Below are 16,132 nucleotides of genomic sequence, written 5' to 3' on the forward strand. Positions count from 1 at the left end.
ATTCCCCACACATGGCAACACTGGCTAAAAATAGCTTAGAAGCCCCCTCATTCACTACTATAGGTTATTTGCTCCAGCAGGCACAGGATCACCCCATCTCATACCGCTACAATCACTCGCTACCAAACCTCTTTTCTTTGTCATTTTACGCCTCCCATTTCTTTTCACCCACTTCTCCCCCTCATTCTCACCCCCTCCCATACCTCCATTTGTCTCTAGTACATCACACTCTTTCTCGCTCCCTCTCTGTTTGGTGCCTCTGGGCTTGGATTGGCGAGCCTGTTGCCAGGGGGCAGTGGTGATGCATTTCATTTAATCAGGCAGAGTATTAAGGCAAATTTAAAGAGGAAACTCAGCAGGGGTGCTTTAACCAAGCTAGGGTGCCACCTCTCTCACACTACACCATTCTTGCACAGTGGTGCAGGAATAAGGATCATTAGCAAAATACCTTTCTTTGTATCTCTCTCACACTCACATGTCATGATGTGATGCTGGTGGCCTGGCTTGCTGGCAGATTGGTAATTTTCACTATTTTTGAAATAGGGCTTGACTGAAGTAAGATATGGTATAAGTAGCCTATGCTTAAATTCATATTTAGAAAATGTTTCAGATGTAGAAAAAAATCTGAGATTTGATATATTTAGGAAAAGTCATGGAAGGGGAACCTTCTGAAAGCTTCATGGGCAAAGATAATCAACTTTAAAAGTTTGCAAAGATAATTAAATATTTTTGTAGATGTCCTGGGCCAGTGGGACATTTTGTTTGGTTTTTTTTAAAGTAGTAAAATCAGTAAATGTGTCAACCAGTGGAATGAAAGTAATGTCTTACTTTACTAACCACAAGCTGCTCTCTCACTTCTCAATCTCATCATAGGTGGTATACCAGCACAATATCTAGCATGGTGTCTCAGTAGATAGCACTGTTACCTTATAGTTAGAAGGTCCATAGTTTGAACCTGCTTGGAGCCTTTCTGTGTGGACTGGAGTTAACCAATCGATCTGAACTAGTCAGTTGGTGCACACTGCACAGGTCTCCACCAGGGCAGGTCAGGTTGTGGCCTCCTGGTGGCGCTATAATAGGCCAATGTGAAAAGGGTGCCATTTCTTCTCACCCTTGGATGGCAATTGGATGATTTGACTAATTTTGTTCCAAAAATGTGTTTTGCAAAAATCCACCTGTTGGTGGCGCTATAACAGGCCAATGTGAAAAGGGTGGGATATATTCCTCAGCCTAGTAGGAACCTCTGTGAAAGATATCACATAAATTGCACGCTGCGTTCATGATTTGAGGCTTTATGTTCAAAACAGGCCAATCCTGCAAATTTTGAAAGCCAATCGGGATGGAATATGAATTTGATTTTTGATTTAAAAAAAAAAAAAAAGTCGGCCTCCTGGTGGCGCTATAACAGGCCGTTCTGGAAAACGGAGGCAGAGGTTCATCGTTGGCATCCAGGGCGTGTGTGTGCAAAGTTTGGCATTGACCGGGTTAACGGTGTCGGAGATTAGCTGGTAGTAACAGACGGACACACACACGGACAAAACATACACTCTCTTCGGCCTGGCGGAGAGAAAAATGTAAAGGGTTGATTTAAGCAAGCAGCAGACCTAGCAAGCCTGGGTTAAACGTAGACTACATAGACTTGGTGCACCAATATGGATCACTTTTATACATTTACTTGTGCGTTTTTCTCTTCAATCGTTTGTGAAATTGATTGAAGCTGAAATTTAACGTTTCCCAAATGTATGCAGTTTATTAGCATCTTTCTATAGTTTTTACAAATATGTACAAAAATAGTAAATCTAGTAAAGCTTGATGTATTTTTTTATTTATTTGGGGCTATTGGTTAGGAGTAAAGACAATGAAGCATAACTGAACACAACAGTGCTGACAAGTTGCTTTATTTGTGTGTGTCTGTATGCATGTTTATGTGAATGACATAACACTACTGAGCAGTACAATAACCTCTCCATGCCTGCTCCATGGCCGGTGATGGACAGGCGGTATCTCTGGAGCAGGCCAGCAGGGCACCCAGGCCATGTGAAATAATCCCTTCTTTCACTGGCACAGCGCCCAGTGTGGTATTACATGCCCTTGAGCTGTCCTCTCTCTCACACTCTCTCTTTCTCTCTCTCACACACACACTGTTCATCACTCAGTGCTCGGAAAGGTCACAGAGGCTGTGTGTAACATGCAGGGGAGGGGTAACCAGGGGTGTAAGTGAATGAAAGTGTGTGCATGTGGAAGGGAGTGAGACAGTGACCGTGCGTGCATTAGAGTATGGCTATGTAGAGGAAGTGGAATAAGCTGCAGTGGATTTAGCATCCTTGTCGTGGCTGCAATCGCTTGATCACATGATGATGCACCGATGACACATTGTAGAAACACAACGACGCACACAGCATGCCTTTTAAATAGACAGGGAGCGTTAACTTCTTAACACCGCCGCTTACCAAACCGTCATTACCATCGCTCCATCCTATAGCCATGGCTTCACACAGTCGTGCTGCAGATTTATTGTAGGGATGAAGCCCGGTGATGAGTTTTCAAGGTCACTGGGCATATGCAGGCTTCCTGTTGATGGTACATTTAAGCTTGCACAAGGCTTTCATTGACTGCACAGCAGCAGTTGGTTTCTGGCACAGAAAAGATGTATGTATAGCGCAAATCTTTGAAAATAAAATCACTTGTCATGACATACGGTGGACAGCCTGCTGCGCTCCCTTCGGAAGTCGCAAAACAGATTTTCTGACAAGGCCTGTAATGCTTAATTTGTGCAGGCAATAGCATATCTAGAAGCTCACAACATGCTTGTAGATCTGTAACACATTCGGAAATCCAGTCTCACTTATTTTTCAGCCATATCCTAATCTAGGATCGTCTGGCTTGACAGAGAGGACAGCTGGGTAACATCCTCCACTCCCTAAGTAAAAATGCACTGTTAGACACTCAGATTGGCCTTTGACATGCCCTCTACCACATGTGCCTATTTTTAGGTTGTATGAACTCTGAGGTACATGCAGCTCAGGAAGTGTTTCCTGGAATATTATAGGTACAGGAAATAGGGAAACTGTAATCCCACCACCTACTATCGTCTATTAAATGCATACATTAAGTACACAATGTACTTTCTGTATTTGTGTGCAAAATTTCTTGTATCTGGTTATTGTTAGTGTACTCCATTTTGGAGTATTGTTGTATATATTGTATAAGTTTCTGGAGGTATTGGCTTTACGATGTAGCTTTGAAGTGTAATTATGTATTCTACGGCTTGGCCAGTTTCCACTTGAAAAAGAGACGCAGTCTCAATGTGTTTTTTACTGGTTAAATAAAATAAAAATGCATAGGCTTGTTATAAACTAAAGAATATGGGTGGCCGCTATACACACCTATATCCTCTCAAATATACTACTGCATGTTCCAAATATCTATCATATATTAAATTCGAGTTGTCATGATTGTTATAGTCCATACATCCTTAATGTTATATAAAATCAAAGAATGAAAACTTAAATCAAGTTCCAGGTTAAATTAAACTTTGATTTGCTTTATTTTATTCCAAGTGAACTTCAAATATAAGCATATGCCACTACCAACATGTTTAACCAAGATAGGAAAGAGGCCCTTCCGTCATTTTCAAGAAGCACCTGTTGCTGACATTGCTGCCCAAGTATCAACCTTTACTATGCAGTCTGACTATTACAAAATCCTGAAACTCGTTTAAGTGAAAAGTGGTCCTCCGGTGGGAAAAGAAGAAACACCACACCTCTCCTGAGCAAAAACCTTTTTATTTCTCGTTGAAAGGAACTTGATAGAATATTACAGCAGAACACACGACTGAAACAGCTGCCATTTCACGTAACACAGTACAGGAAGAAGGATGTACTTCAATCTCATGTGTATATTATATATAGTATATTTATATCGATAGAAAAGAAAAATATTGCTCCCAGATGTTTTTGTATGGCAAATTATCTGCTGTTTTGAGAGGGTGGATTTGGGTAACGTAAAATTCAACGAGAGGTTCACACACTAAAGGAAGTGGGACAATGAAAGTGACATTCCCCAAAGCATGGGGAAGCTGTGGCTTTTTTATGTTGAGAAGTAAACTTGAACCTTTTTTTTCTCCTCCATTGCAGTTGCACCTTTTCAAGAAAACTTGAAACTGTTCACAAAATGGATAAATACCATCATACAGCAATCAGAATATGCAAAAGAAAATAACACAAGGCAGCTCCAAATAGGAGCAGGCATGCAAAACATGATCATATTCAAAAAGGAGCAGTAAAGACATGTATTCATGATCGTTAATGTTTATGTTTGCGTCATATGGCAACTGATGGTTAGCCAATTTGCGAGAAAATATTGTAAAGCGGGTGTACTGAGATGAGGGGACAACTTGATGTTCTGTAAAGTGTACTGGAGTGCTGAGTGTTAGCGGATATACTATCTGAATGAGGTTGTATCTAGAAATTGCTAATATACTGTGTTAATTTATTTTCTGTACTCTTAATTTCCTCTAAGGAAGAAAACAAATGTTAAGAAAAAAAAAAGCAGGTATGAAATATCACCCTGGATAGTTGCATCCAAGCTTAGTGTTTTAAATAAGCCACTTTAGGCAGCATTATCCAATAGATTTCTCATTTCTTAGACATATTTCAATATATCTCTTTTGAAAAATAACTCTATCTATACTTGATCTTTTAGTAAGTAAATCTCTTCCAGTATGTTTTTTTATCTATATATATTTAGGTACAGCACCCAATTGTGGGTTTTGTTTTCCAAAAGCACCTTTGTTTTTCTCTTTTTTCTTTTTTTTTTAAACTTTTTTTTCTTTTTCTTTTTTACAATCAGACTGAATATTGCTTCAGTCGTTAATGGTCTGAGTTCAAGATTAAAGGATCCAAATGGCGCACTGTCATCAAGGTAGATTCCATTGAGACTGTAGCTCAAGCCCGGCAATAATAAGCTTTGATAATCAACTCCGAAATGAAGACCAGCACTAAAGGTCCAAGCTCACCGCCTCCCTCAGAAGGAGGGTCTGACTTGGGCCTCCATCGTCAGACATCACCAGTTGCCAAGGACCTGACTGCAGTGGCTGGCTGGCAAAAAGTGTACTCAACACGTCATGAAAGTAGTGTACAGGTACAGGTATTGCTGATATACCCATTCAGATCATGGGCCATGTTCGGGCCCTGGCACACAATGCCATAGTATTGACTGTTCACTGCATTTCAGCTATATTGGAGCAGGGTTGGCACCTGAGGGACGGTGGGAGACACCAGTCCTGCTTTGATATAACCAGGTGGCGTTCTGAGTCCAAATGAGCCGTGTGCTTTTAACAGATCACCTTAAGCGACCTTGCTGAGTGGATGTCCTGCAATGCCAAGGATGCCCCCTATAGCTGAGAAAAGTGCTCTGGTGTTCTCAGACAACATTCATACCTGGGATAGCCACACAAGCCACTACTAGGACAAAACACAGCTGTGGTTAAGTGATGCAGGTGCTTTCTTGACATCTCTAGCTCTGAAATGTGTCAATCTTGCCACACTTCCTAAATATACAGGTGAGGTCTTACCATTGGATAACAATCACAGAGTGGGACTGGCAACCTATTGCGTTGTGTGTCTTTGAGCACTGTCAAACTTAATTTGCTGGGCTACATGTGTGAGGTTATCAAATGGACAATCAATAATATTTTTTTTCTCATCAATGGGGAATCTCATACAGGAGCTGACTACTGCAGTCCGCACTCGTTTAGCTATGACATCCATCTAAAACTTTAGAACACGATTCTCTTATATAGACAGTAATTTCTCAGTCAAATATACTTTATATTTACTCCATGTTTTTTATCATTTTAAGTTCGATTCGTCATGCACATAATAGTCGTTCCTCTATCTCGTTTCGCTCTCCTGGCTTTGCATCATGTTGTCACCTTGAATACAAACAGCCGTCGATCAATCGTCGTCCACGTCGTCACCCTCAGACTCCTCTCCAGCTCTCCTCTCGTACATTTTATCCCTGTGCCTCTCTTGGATCTCTTTCATCTCTTCGGCGTAGCGGCTGAACGCGCCCCCGAACTTGCCCCACGCTTTGAATGGGATGGTGATAGAGTTCCTGTAACTGGGCTTAACTTCGCTCACCCTCAAGAAAACTCCGTACTTGTTGGATCCCACGTCGAAGAAGAAGCGCTTGGAGTCCACCATGATGGAGGTGCCCTCCGGAAGCTCGCTGTAGCCCCCGGCCCCACCGCCGCCACCAGCGGCCAGCTCCTCGTCATCTCCGCCGTAGTCATCTATCAACTTGGCCAAGGCGTCGCGGAACTCTATCAAACCTTGAGCGGGGAGTGCGATGGTTTGTCCGGCCTGCATGCCGCCTCCTCCGGGGATGCCGCCACCCCCGACGCCAAAACCAGGCCCACGGTTGACGGTCTGTCGGATCCGGAGGAACCTCCCCCGCTGGTTCTCCTTTAGGTCGAGGTAGTATTTGCGGTTCTCGCGAACCAGGAACTCGCTCTTCAAGGCCCGCCTAGGCCCAGTGTCATCGCCGCCGGATGACTGAGCGATCTGCTCCGGGCTGCTAGGCCCCAGTTGGGCGTAGTGCTCTATGAAATCCCCCAGGTAGTCGCGGAACTCCGCCGCCACTGACATGGACAGGGTCAGGCGACTTTTGGAGCCCCCGGCGCCGACCTCGGCGATTTTGATGAACCGGCCTTTGGCGTTCTGCTTCACGTCCAGGTAGAAGCGTTTGTTCTGAATGTCCAGCCGCTTCGAGGCCAGCTCCTGGGTCTCCGGTTCCCGTTGGTGGTGCTGGTACCCGCCGCCGCCGCCTCCTCCTCCTCCTCCTCCACCGCCGCTGCCGCCCCCTCCTCCGCCACCTCCTCCACCGCCGCCGCCGCCGCCGCTGCTGCCACCGCGCTCACTGCCACTGTCCCCATCCGCCATCTTCGCCACCAGCAGCCAGGTTCTCTAGTCTCTCTCTGCGTATCTCTGACCCTCCTCCCCGAGTCCCCCGCCCTCTTCCCCGCTGCTCGTCGAGCTCGCACACGGAGGAAACCGGACGCTGACTTCTGCGCCGCGATAGGCCCGCCGGGAACGTCCATCACGGTGTCGGCCCGGAAGCAGGCATTTTAATTGGTGGATTCCCCCTGTCCATCAAGGCATACTCCGCCCCCCATCGATGACGTTCAAGTACTTTTTAGGGTTTTTACGTTTGACTTTGTTGCGCGCGCCTAAAATAGCAGATCTGCAAGTTCATTACGCGTCTCGATTCGTCGTACAGTGAGCTTGCAGTTCTGCCATTTTGGGTGCATGCCACTGGCGCGCACTAATACGTATACAAATTAGGCTTTCTTGTTATTTACAAACAATATTTGATCTTCGTTTCCGATGGGTAATATTGCTACACAATTATTTTCCTTTTTTCGTACATTTACATTTTATTATAAACCCAGATTAATTTAATAATTTCATCCAAACTATACGCCCCCAATTCGTGCATTTGTAATGCATTTATTTGCATTTCAAAATTAATAATACATGTACTTCTTCAAATTGTATCACAGACAGCCCCGCCTACTTGTTGGTATCGTGCGCAAAGGCTCGCGGAGGAGTGTGGGGGATGGGGGAGAAACGGCTCAACGCTCAGTGAGATAGACGCACAGCGATTGGTCCAAGGGACGATTCGAAGTAACAACGCCCCACCCGATTGGCGTATTTATTTTCACCCGCGAGGGGTCGCACCACGCGCAAGTACATTTTACGAAAGGGGGCTTATTGTTTCTCTCCTTTTCCTAGAGCACGATTTTTTTTTCATTACGGTCTTGACTTGAACACTTCTCTTTACTCTACAATCAAACACACAACAGGAAAATGGTACGGATTTATTGCTGTTATTCATTGTACGTCGTGTTGCAGTTCATGCATGATTATATAGGTTATTTTATCCGTTCTTCTCACTGAACTATTAATTTGTTTTGGTCAGAAGCCGAACGGTGCAGCATTTTGACTAAAACCGAACGAGTGTTGCTAAAAGGTTAGCTGCTAACAGGCTAACCACCGTCGGCTAACGCGCTAACGTTGACTCTGTCTGTGGGTCGCTTTTTTACCCGGCACGTTGGCGGCGGGTTAACTACCTGATGGACGGGGCTCTTCTTGAGAGAAATGATTTGCAACCGCACGTAAATTGTGGACTGTGTTCGTAAATCGTGTGTTTGGGGCACGAAGCTTTTTGTAATGGGTTGCAAATAGCCACCGTGCTACCTAGCCAGCTAAGCTAATGCGGGTTAGCATATAGCCTCGTTATACTTCGTCGTGCGACGGTGTCGCCCGCCGTAAATGGTAGACCTACAAGCCCAAAGGGGTCGCTTCCGCTACGTGTTGTGTGAGCTTATACATTTGGTATTTTTCCCCACGGTTTTTAGCCGTGTTTACTCGCCAGAACGTCGATTGGTGAGCAGCTGCTTGTCTGTGATAAACCAACATTGATAACATAGTAATAGTTCATTCTAATAGGTATTGACCCAGAATATCCCCAGGAAGCCCATTTTGCAGGATGTGTGAGACTTTATTAAAGTCGTCGGTGAACATAATCCGTTGACTGACATCAAAGCCGCCATTCAGAGTGGCGGGGTTAACAGTTTTATGATTATCAGCCCGACGGCTTGAATCATCCGTTCATAAGAACTTTTGGTTTGCATGTAGTTTCCAGTGTAACATTAGCCTACTGTACTTGCCGGATCCTCTTCCACCTGCTACTGAATGTTGGATGGCGGGAAAGCCGTCCCGTCAGTCTGGCTGTACGTGTAGGAGCATTATAATCTGTTAGCCCTTTGACCTGCTTGCATTTGATTTCACTTGTGACATCACTGGGTCCGAGTAGAGCTTGCATACAGATTGGTGAGAACTTTACCAAAGAGCCAGTGGCATTCTCAATTTGGGAGATATCTTATTATGGAAGGAACATGTCATGATAAAATGTGTATGGCTCTGTATTATCTACTGCTGTATTTTGTAAGCTAATGCATTCATCTGACTGCAGGCTGGTGGCAAGGCAGGAAAAGACAGTGGCAAGGCCAAGGCAAAAGCAGTGTCTCGCTCCCAGAGGGCTGGATTGCAGGTAAGAGTTGTCTGCCTTTTTAGAACTTCTAGTATGTCTTCATCGCTTTTGCACGTGTTACAACCTGTCTTTTGATCATGTCAAATCGTCTTCATAATGACCCATTCCTATTTTACCTGCTAGTTCCCAGTGGGTCGTATCCACAGGCACTTGAAGACCCGCACAACAAGTCATGGCCGTGTAGGAGCAACAGCAGCTGTTTATAGTGCAGCCATCCTTGAGTACCTCACCGCTGAAGTAAGTGGCTCCCATGCCCCATGTAATTCAATGTGGTATCATGCATTGTGGTTCTTGTTGTAGATACGGACTGTTTATTCTTTAAATTCATCATTATTGCCTTTTCTGTCCCAGGTATTAGAGTTGGCAGGCAATGCCTCCAAAGATCTGAAGGTGAAACGTATCACTCCCCGTCACTTGCAGCTGGCCATCCGTGGTGACGAAGAGTTGGACTCCCTCATCAAGGCCACCATCGCTGGAGGAGGTGAGATCAAATGCAACACATGGCTCAAGAATGCACTGTCCACCCATGACATGGAGATGTTCATTATGCCATTATGTTGCGGTTTTAGTATAATTGCTGTACAATCCTGTGTGATAACCTGCACCACAAGACTGCGTCTTTCTTATTCTCTTCCCTGAGATTCAACCAATGTGTTCTGAACACCACTCGTCCACATGAGCCTCAAATATTGAAATGTACATGTTGCTGTTTTGCAGGTGTGATTCCACACATCCATAAGTCCCTCATTGGGAAGAAGGGCCAGCAGAAGACTGCATAGGTGCCATGTTGACCAGAAATGTGGGTGCTTGGGCTCGGACCAGATCAGGAGTTCACATTCGTTCTTTTTTTATTATTATTATAGCTAACGAAGAGTGATTGTTAGGCTTTGTGTTTATTGTAATATTTTCCCATAGCTAGTGAAAAAAAGTGGAAAACCCATAAAGGAAGAAAAAAAAACCTTTGTATGTTATCGTAGAACGTCTGACTGGGGAGTTTATAATTTTGTCAAATGGTGACAGTGAATTTGTTTGATTGGCCTGGGATTCTGTAATGTTTTATACTGAAAATGGAATTGTTAAAACCATTTTTATAAGAAAAAGAAAACGTACTTTTGTGGTTATTTGCTTGGCCTTTTCAGCTCTGACAAAATCACTTATGAATACAGATAGGATTTGACAATAGTAAATCAATATTATTAATAGCATTTTTAACTGACTGTCTTTGTAAAGTGGTGGTGTTTTAGGGAGTAACATTATCATTGAGATAAATCTTTTGACTCAGCCCCTATCACACTTATCAGATCTGTGTGTGCTGCTGTCAATTACAGAGTTTAAAATTGTTAAATGTGAAATGCTTGGCATTAGGACTGCACAATACATGTCGGCATTTACATTGCAATGCACAAGGATGCACTGCAGTCAGTGTTGCCAATCTTATGGTGGCTTAAATTCTTCGTACACGGCCCAAAAAAATGTATCACGGGTGTAAATATGTAATTTCACAATGCGTATTCAAGAAACATTGAGACTCCTATGAGATAAAAATGCATCACACATGCTGCGTGGAAGCAGGCAACTTCCTGGACCGTACACAAATAAAAGCCTGAAACGACTAGAGAGATGAAACCTGTGTTTTTAATGTCAAAGTACAGATCTAGAGTCAGATTTACTGACTCTAGATCTGAACCGGATCTTGAATCGGCAGCCAGGGAAGTTTTGGAATTATTGATCTTACAGAGTACAATTATAGTACATCTGGCATCACTGACTGCAGTGTACAATAAAAGTAGCCTCTTTGGAGCCCCTGTCCTGTACGAGTACACCACCTGCACTTGATTTTAGGGTCCAGGAGTATGTCAGGGATGTTGGCCTCGATACTCTGGCTTTTATTTTCATTCGCTACGGCAAGTAAACTCAAGTAGGGAGTTATTGGGTTCCATTTTTAGTCTTTGGTATAACCAGGCCGGGGGATTGAACCCAATGTAGAGTATGGCAAATTCACCCAGTCATTCACATTTTACTAAACTACTTAGTTCTTAAATAAATAAAAGATCTAGAAAGGTTCACGTTTCCAAGACAATCCATCTACTTAAATTTCTTCTTGGTAACTGGTCTTGTAGAATCCATTCACAGGTGTCATGTTGAGGGTTATTTCACCTAAAGTGTTGCTGCTACATTTGAAGATGTATCAGACATTATTTTCAATTGGAGCTATTGTAGTTTACACCTACCTAAATTTGTAACTACTTTATACTGCAATAATCGCTTGTAGTTACGGTGTTCCATAGCAAGCCGCCTGATGCTGTATTGGCCCTTCTGTGGAGAAAATGGCTTACCATCTGTGATCTCACTTGAAGGTCAATTTCATTCTCAATGTTTGACCCCCAAAGTTGGAGAGGTTAAAAGCTAGCTGAGTAACAAATATATCAACCATGTCAATAAGTTGAATAGTATTAGTGTGACCTACATTTTATTCATGCTTTTATAAATATATACTGTGTATGTATCATGCATGAATAAAGAGTAGAGTACTATTGGACATTCTACAACCAGAAACGGCAATGAAAACATAACCTTATCATTTCAATTTCCACAAGCTATGGCATTTTTTAATTTCTCACACAGCTAGAAAATATGTACCCTTTTCTATCTTCCCTTTTATAAACTATTTACTGCACTGTTTGTAGCACTACAAAGTACAAACTCAAGCTGTGTGACCTTGTGTTTGTGTTATATTGTGGCCAGCAGAGGGTGCCACACTGCCAGTGATATTCACAATGACATTACCATTCCCTTTGAATGCTTTAAAGCCAAATTCCAATCTCGGCCACCTGCTCACTCACACTCGGTAACTCCAGCATGGCAAATGATGGTGAAATTGGTGACCTGCTGAAATATGTGACCAATCTTGTCACATTGTCACATTTCAGCAGGTCACCAATTTCACCGTAACACCGCCATGCTGGAGTGAGCGAGTGCCTCTGATCTTTTACATAATAGCAAACAACAACAACAAGTATTGTACCCTTCCCTTTATTCTTCTTTCTAATTATTTGTTCGGCCCACAATATTGTGTTTGTTGTCATGATTTAAAGAGTTAAGTCGTAAAAAGACAAAAGGGTGGCTGCACACACTGATAGCCAAAGTGACGATTATTTATTAAGATGCAGACTAGTAATCACCCTGAAGAAGGCAGTTGTACTGCCGAAACGTTGGTTTTTACTCCGCATCCTAATAAATAATCGGCACTTTGGCTATCAGTGTGTGCAGTGTGTTTCTGCCGTGAGCTGGCACCACTTAAGACTGGTGTGCGTTTAGCATCCTCCTCCTGCACAGTGTTGTCATGATTTGTCGAACCGAGTTGGCTTTGTTCGAGGCTTACAGATCTTTAAATAATACTTTTTGAAATGTCTATGGGAAAAATGCAGGGGAATTATTTCCTGGGCCTGTCGTCGTCATGAAAGGGAATCCTTGCAATATTTTAATTTGAATACAGAGATGGTCCAAATTTGTTCTGTTCATCATTTAAAATTAACCCAGCTGAACAGGTACATCAGTGCCACTGTTCCTTATTATATCACCATTGAACCAGGGCACTCAAACTACAGATCCAACCTAATTTCCCCTTCTACAAACCACTATTAAGGTGTCTATATTATTGGATTACTGGAAAGGTATTTACAGAGGTTCAAAGGGTTACACAAATATGTTCAATCAAAGAGATCGAGAGTCCACTTTAAGATAATGTATTACATTTAGAAGTTAAGTTTATTAGGGGTAGTAGGCCTATTTTGTTTAATATTAGATTATGTCATGATTAGATTAGGAATTATGCTTTGAAGACTGAGTGGGGATTTTGTCTTGTAGGCAAGCTTCCATTCATGTTTATATAATTTATGTAGCAGTTCACTAGAGTTTTATTATAAATGTGATACATCACTAGCCTTTTTATATTTGTCCAAATAATTGGCACATTGATTTTGCCTCAAATTTGCTTTAATGCAGTTTAGCATTTAAGTTAAATCATTTATAGCCAAGCTTTAGGAGATACAGTTCTTACTATATGTTTTGACAAATTTCCGGTGCCTTGAAATAGGACAGGCAGGTCAGCAGCAGAATGGTTTGTACTGTGAATGTAATCTGACAAGGCCTATACACATTTGTCATTGATGATGTTCCATCAATGACATTTGATTCCTACTATATGAGCTATGTTTAATGTTGGCCCAACATTATCTCATCCAGAGAAATGTCACTGGGACAATTATTGTCCCTAAAGGGTTGGATTCTTGAGGATCCCTATAGCTAATCAAAGTTGATGAAAGTCTACATCAGAGGTCAGATTACCTCATACATTATTTATTTGTCATGCATTTGCACCTGAGCAATGGAGGATTTAGGGATGGAACATTCATGTTAATAACTACAAACTAACCTCATTTTATCAACCGTTGTATATTTTACCCCCAAACCAGTCGGGGCCCCTCATTTTGTCCCTCTGCAAATTCAAAACGGGTGGTACACAGGGCAGTTGAGTGATATCAAACGAGCACTTCCAAACTGCAACACTTAGAAAAAGAATCACCTGCAAGGACACAAAGTAGCTCATAACATGTCTACAGTGGACTTTTATGAAACAAACACTTGTTGGTTTGGTGAGTTTGAAGTTGTGTAATACAATCAGATAGGACTTTTCTGTTTGGATGAATGGGCTACCAAAGGGAAGTTGCACCTTGTTAGCACCTTGCTATTAATTTTAATTTATATGGTAAAATGGCCACGGTCTGCATATGGTCCAGGATGATTGTGCTTAATGCCTTCCCTGGCACAGATATAAGCATGATGCCCCTGTAGTTGTTACAGTCTTTCAGGTTACCCTTTTGATAGCAAGTATTGGTTACCCTCTCTCTGTCTCGTGAGTCGTCACTTGGCACCTTTTTTTTATCAGATCTGTACAAATTTACCAGATATGTCCAATGAGTTGGTCAAGTAGCGTTGTTGTATGCAGTTTTTGTTTATTGGACTTATTAATAACATGGGTTGTACAGATGGAGGGGTGTTGGCTAGTTCAGTATTGGTGGTTTAGGTATAGTTTACATGTCTTGTGTTGGCATACCTCCTAAGTTTGGCACCCTTGCCTGCAAGTACAGTAACGGGACTCGTTGCCTAAAGATCAGAATTGATTTACATTTCGTTGCTGTCGAGAGGAAACCTCATAACTTGAGGTTTTTGCATGAATCAGTGCTATTGAACACCCTTTACATCTGTGTGTTGTTTCAAACATATTGAACCAATGGAAAGTAGTAAAAAAAACGCTTTGGAAAAAAACTTCATTGGACCCTCAAACTGTCTGCTAAGCAACTAACTCCACCACCGCTTCCCCTCTCATGCAAGTAATTGACAATATATAAACTCACAACACCAACTTTGATGGGGCAGTATTGCTTTGTTTTGAAAATATAAGGTTTTCTTAATTTCCTGAAAAACGTATAATTTTCATTTCCTGAAAAATGAACAATTTGGAGTTAAGAGGTTTCTTCTCGACAGCAGAGATTTGCTTTTTCATTTGGAGGGAAACCAGATTTTGCTCATCAGGATCAGACTGTTGTTTAAGTATTAGTGTCATCAAGATGGTAACTGGTAATATATTCTTCATTGTGCTCTAATCATGGCAGGCTCTCATGTGATGTCTCACTTTTGCGCATCAGTGGCTGAAGTTCTATAGTGAAACGCATCAACGAGTGCCATTCTCAGTTCAGTTGGGAAGACATGTACATATTTATTTAGTAGGATTATATGACATGACATTCACTCAGGATGGGATCAGACCCTGTTCACAACACGATGGGCCTCAGAGGGAGAACATGAAAGACGTGGCTTGCCTCACATCTTCAAAGAGCAAGAATCATTTGTTTATTCTTACCTCTCTCAAACTCCCTCTTGACTGCATGTCCCAGGTCACTTTACATATTAGTCTTGAAGGGTCAATGGGAAACGGCTGTCTCCCAAACATATGGACCAGTTTTTATGGGCTTGCAAGTAAATATCCTATTCTTTCCTATAGTTTTCTTCTCCACAATTATTATTTATTATTATTTTCTCCGCCAGGCCAAAGGCCAAAGGCCTGGCCGCATAAAACGGCGTGACCTTGGCGAAGCGTAAAACTTTCTTCGCCAAACAGGAAGTGAAATAATAATAAATAGCCGAGCCGTCCTATTGTTGTTTTCCTTCATTGTAACTTATTATCTGATTGCCATACAGACTTGTGGGTGGTGTCATTGGAATCAGATCAGAGTCCTTGTCCTTCATTGGTGTAATTTGGTTCCACCCCCTTTTATGATTGGTCGATAGTTCACGACTTTGCTAGTCGTAGCCACTTGTCATTGTACTCTGTTTAAAGTTCTTGTCCTTTGGTGTTATTTAGCTCTGCCCCCTCTTCTAATTGTTAGTTCTTATGTTTTGCCATAACTTTTGAACAGTTTGGCATACAGACTTATGAGTTGCATCCATTGAGTAATAAAATGATAGAGACCGAACCGGAGCGACAGCCCCGCCCCCCCGCTATTAATTTCAGTGAAAGTTGCAGAAGTGCAAACGAGCGCTCAATGTTAACGCCCAGCCCGAGGTCTTCAACGCTGGAGAGCCTCCCTGGGGGCTTGGTTGCATCACTGGACTCTGTATTAAGACCATGTCCTTCATTGGTGTTACTTAGCTCCACCCCCTCTTCTGAGTGGTCAATATTTCATAGTTTCTATATTTTGCCATAACTTTTGAACAGTTTGTCCTACAGAGTCACGAGTCGCCTCACTAGACTCATTTGAGTTACTTATCTCTGCTCCCTGCTCTGATTGGTCGATATTGAGCCCTAACGTGGACAGGGATGACAGGGCCTGGTCATCGCCGCTTGCAGCTTTAATTTCTTATTTATTTTTCAGATTTTTTTAGAACTTTAAAAAAATAGCAAATCTTGCCACCTTCTAGTTTGTTCTGAAATAATGCCTCTGCAGACTCTCTT

General features: G+C 42.4%; 2 protein-coding genes across 2 annotated transcripts; one reads left to right on the forward strand and one right to left on the reverse strand.

Moving 5' to 3' along the window:
- Positions 1-3,768: 3,768 nt before the first annotated feature.
- Positions 3,769-6,959, reverse strand: LOC308317304 (transcriptional regulator protein Pur-beta). The gene has a single exon (XM_080766203.1). It carries the CDS (start codon positions 6,942-6,944, stop codon positions 5,958-5,960), a length of 987 nt encoding a protein of 328 aa, XP_080622329.1. The 5' UTR covers positions 6,945-6,959; the 3' UTR covers positions 3,769-5,957.
- Positions 6,960-7,719: 760 nt separating this feature from the next.
- Positions 7,720-10,222, forward strand: h2az2a (H2A.Z variant histone 2a). Its single transcript, XM_080766207.1, has 5 exons — positions 7,720-7,874; positions 9,040-9,117; positions 9,241-9,354; positions 9,469-9,598; positions 9,835-10,222. Exons 1-5 carry the CDS (start codon positions 7,872-7,874, stop codon positions 9,894-9,896), a joined length of 387 nt encoding a protein of 128 aa, XP_080622333.1. The 5' UTR covers positions 7,720-7,871; the 3' UTR covers positions 9,897-10,222.
- Positions 10,223-16,132: the final 5,910 nt, after the last annotated feature.

The sequence above is a fragment of the Protomyctophum bolini genome (genome assembly GCF_963924005.1).
Source record: "Protomyctophum bolini genome assembly, chromosome: 6".
In the NCBI taxonomy this organism is placed as follows: Eukaryota; Metazoa; Chordata; class Actinopteri; order Myctophiformes; family Myctophidae; genus Protomyctophum; species Protomyctophum bolini.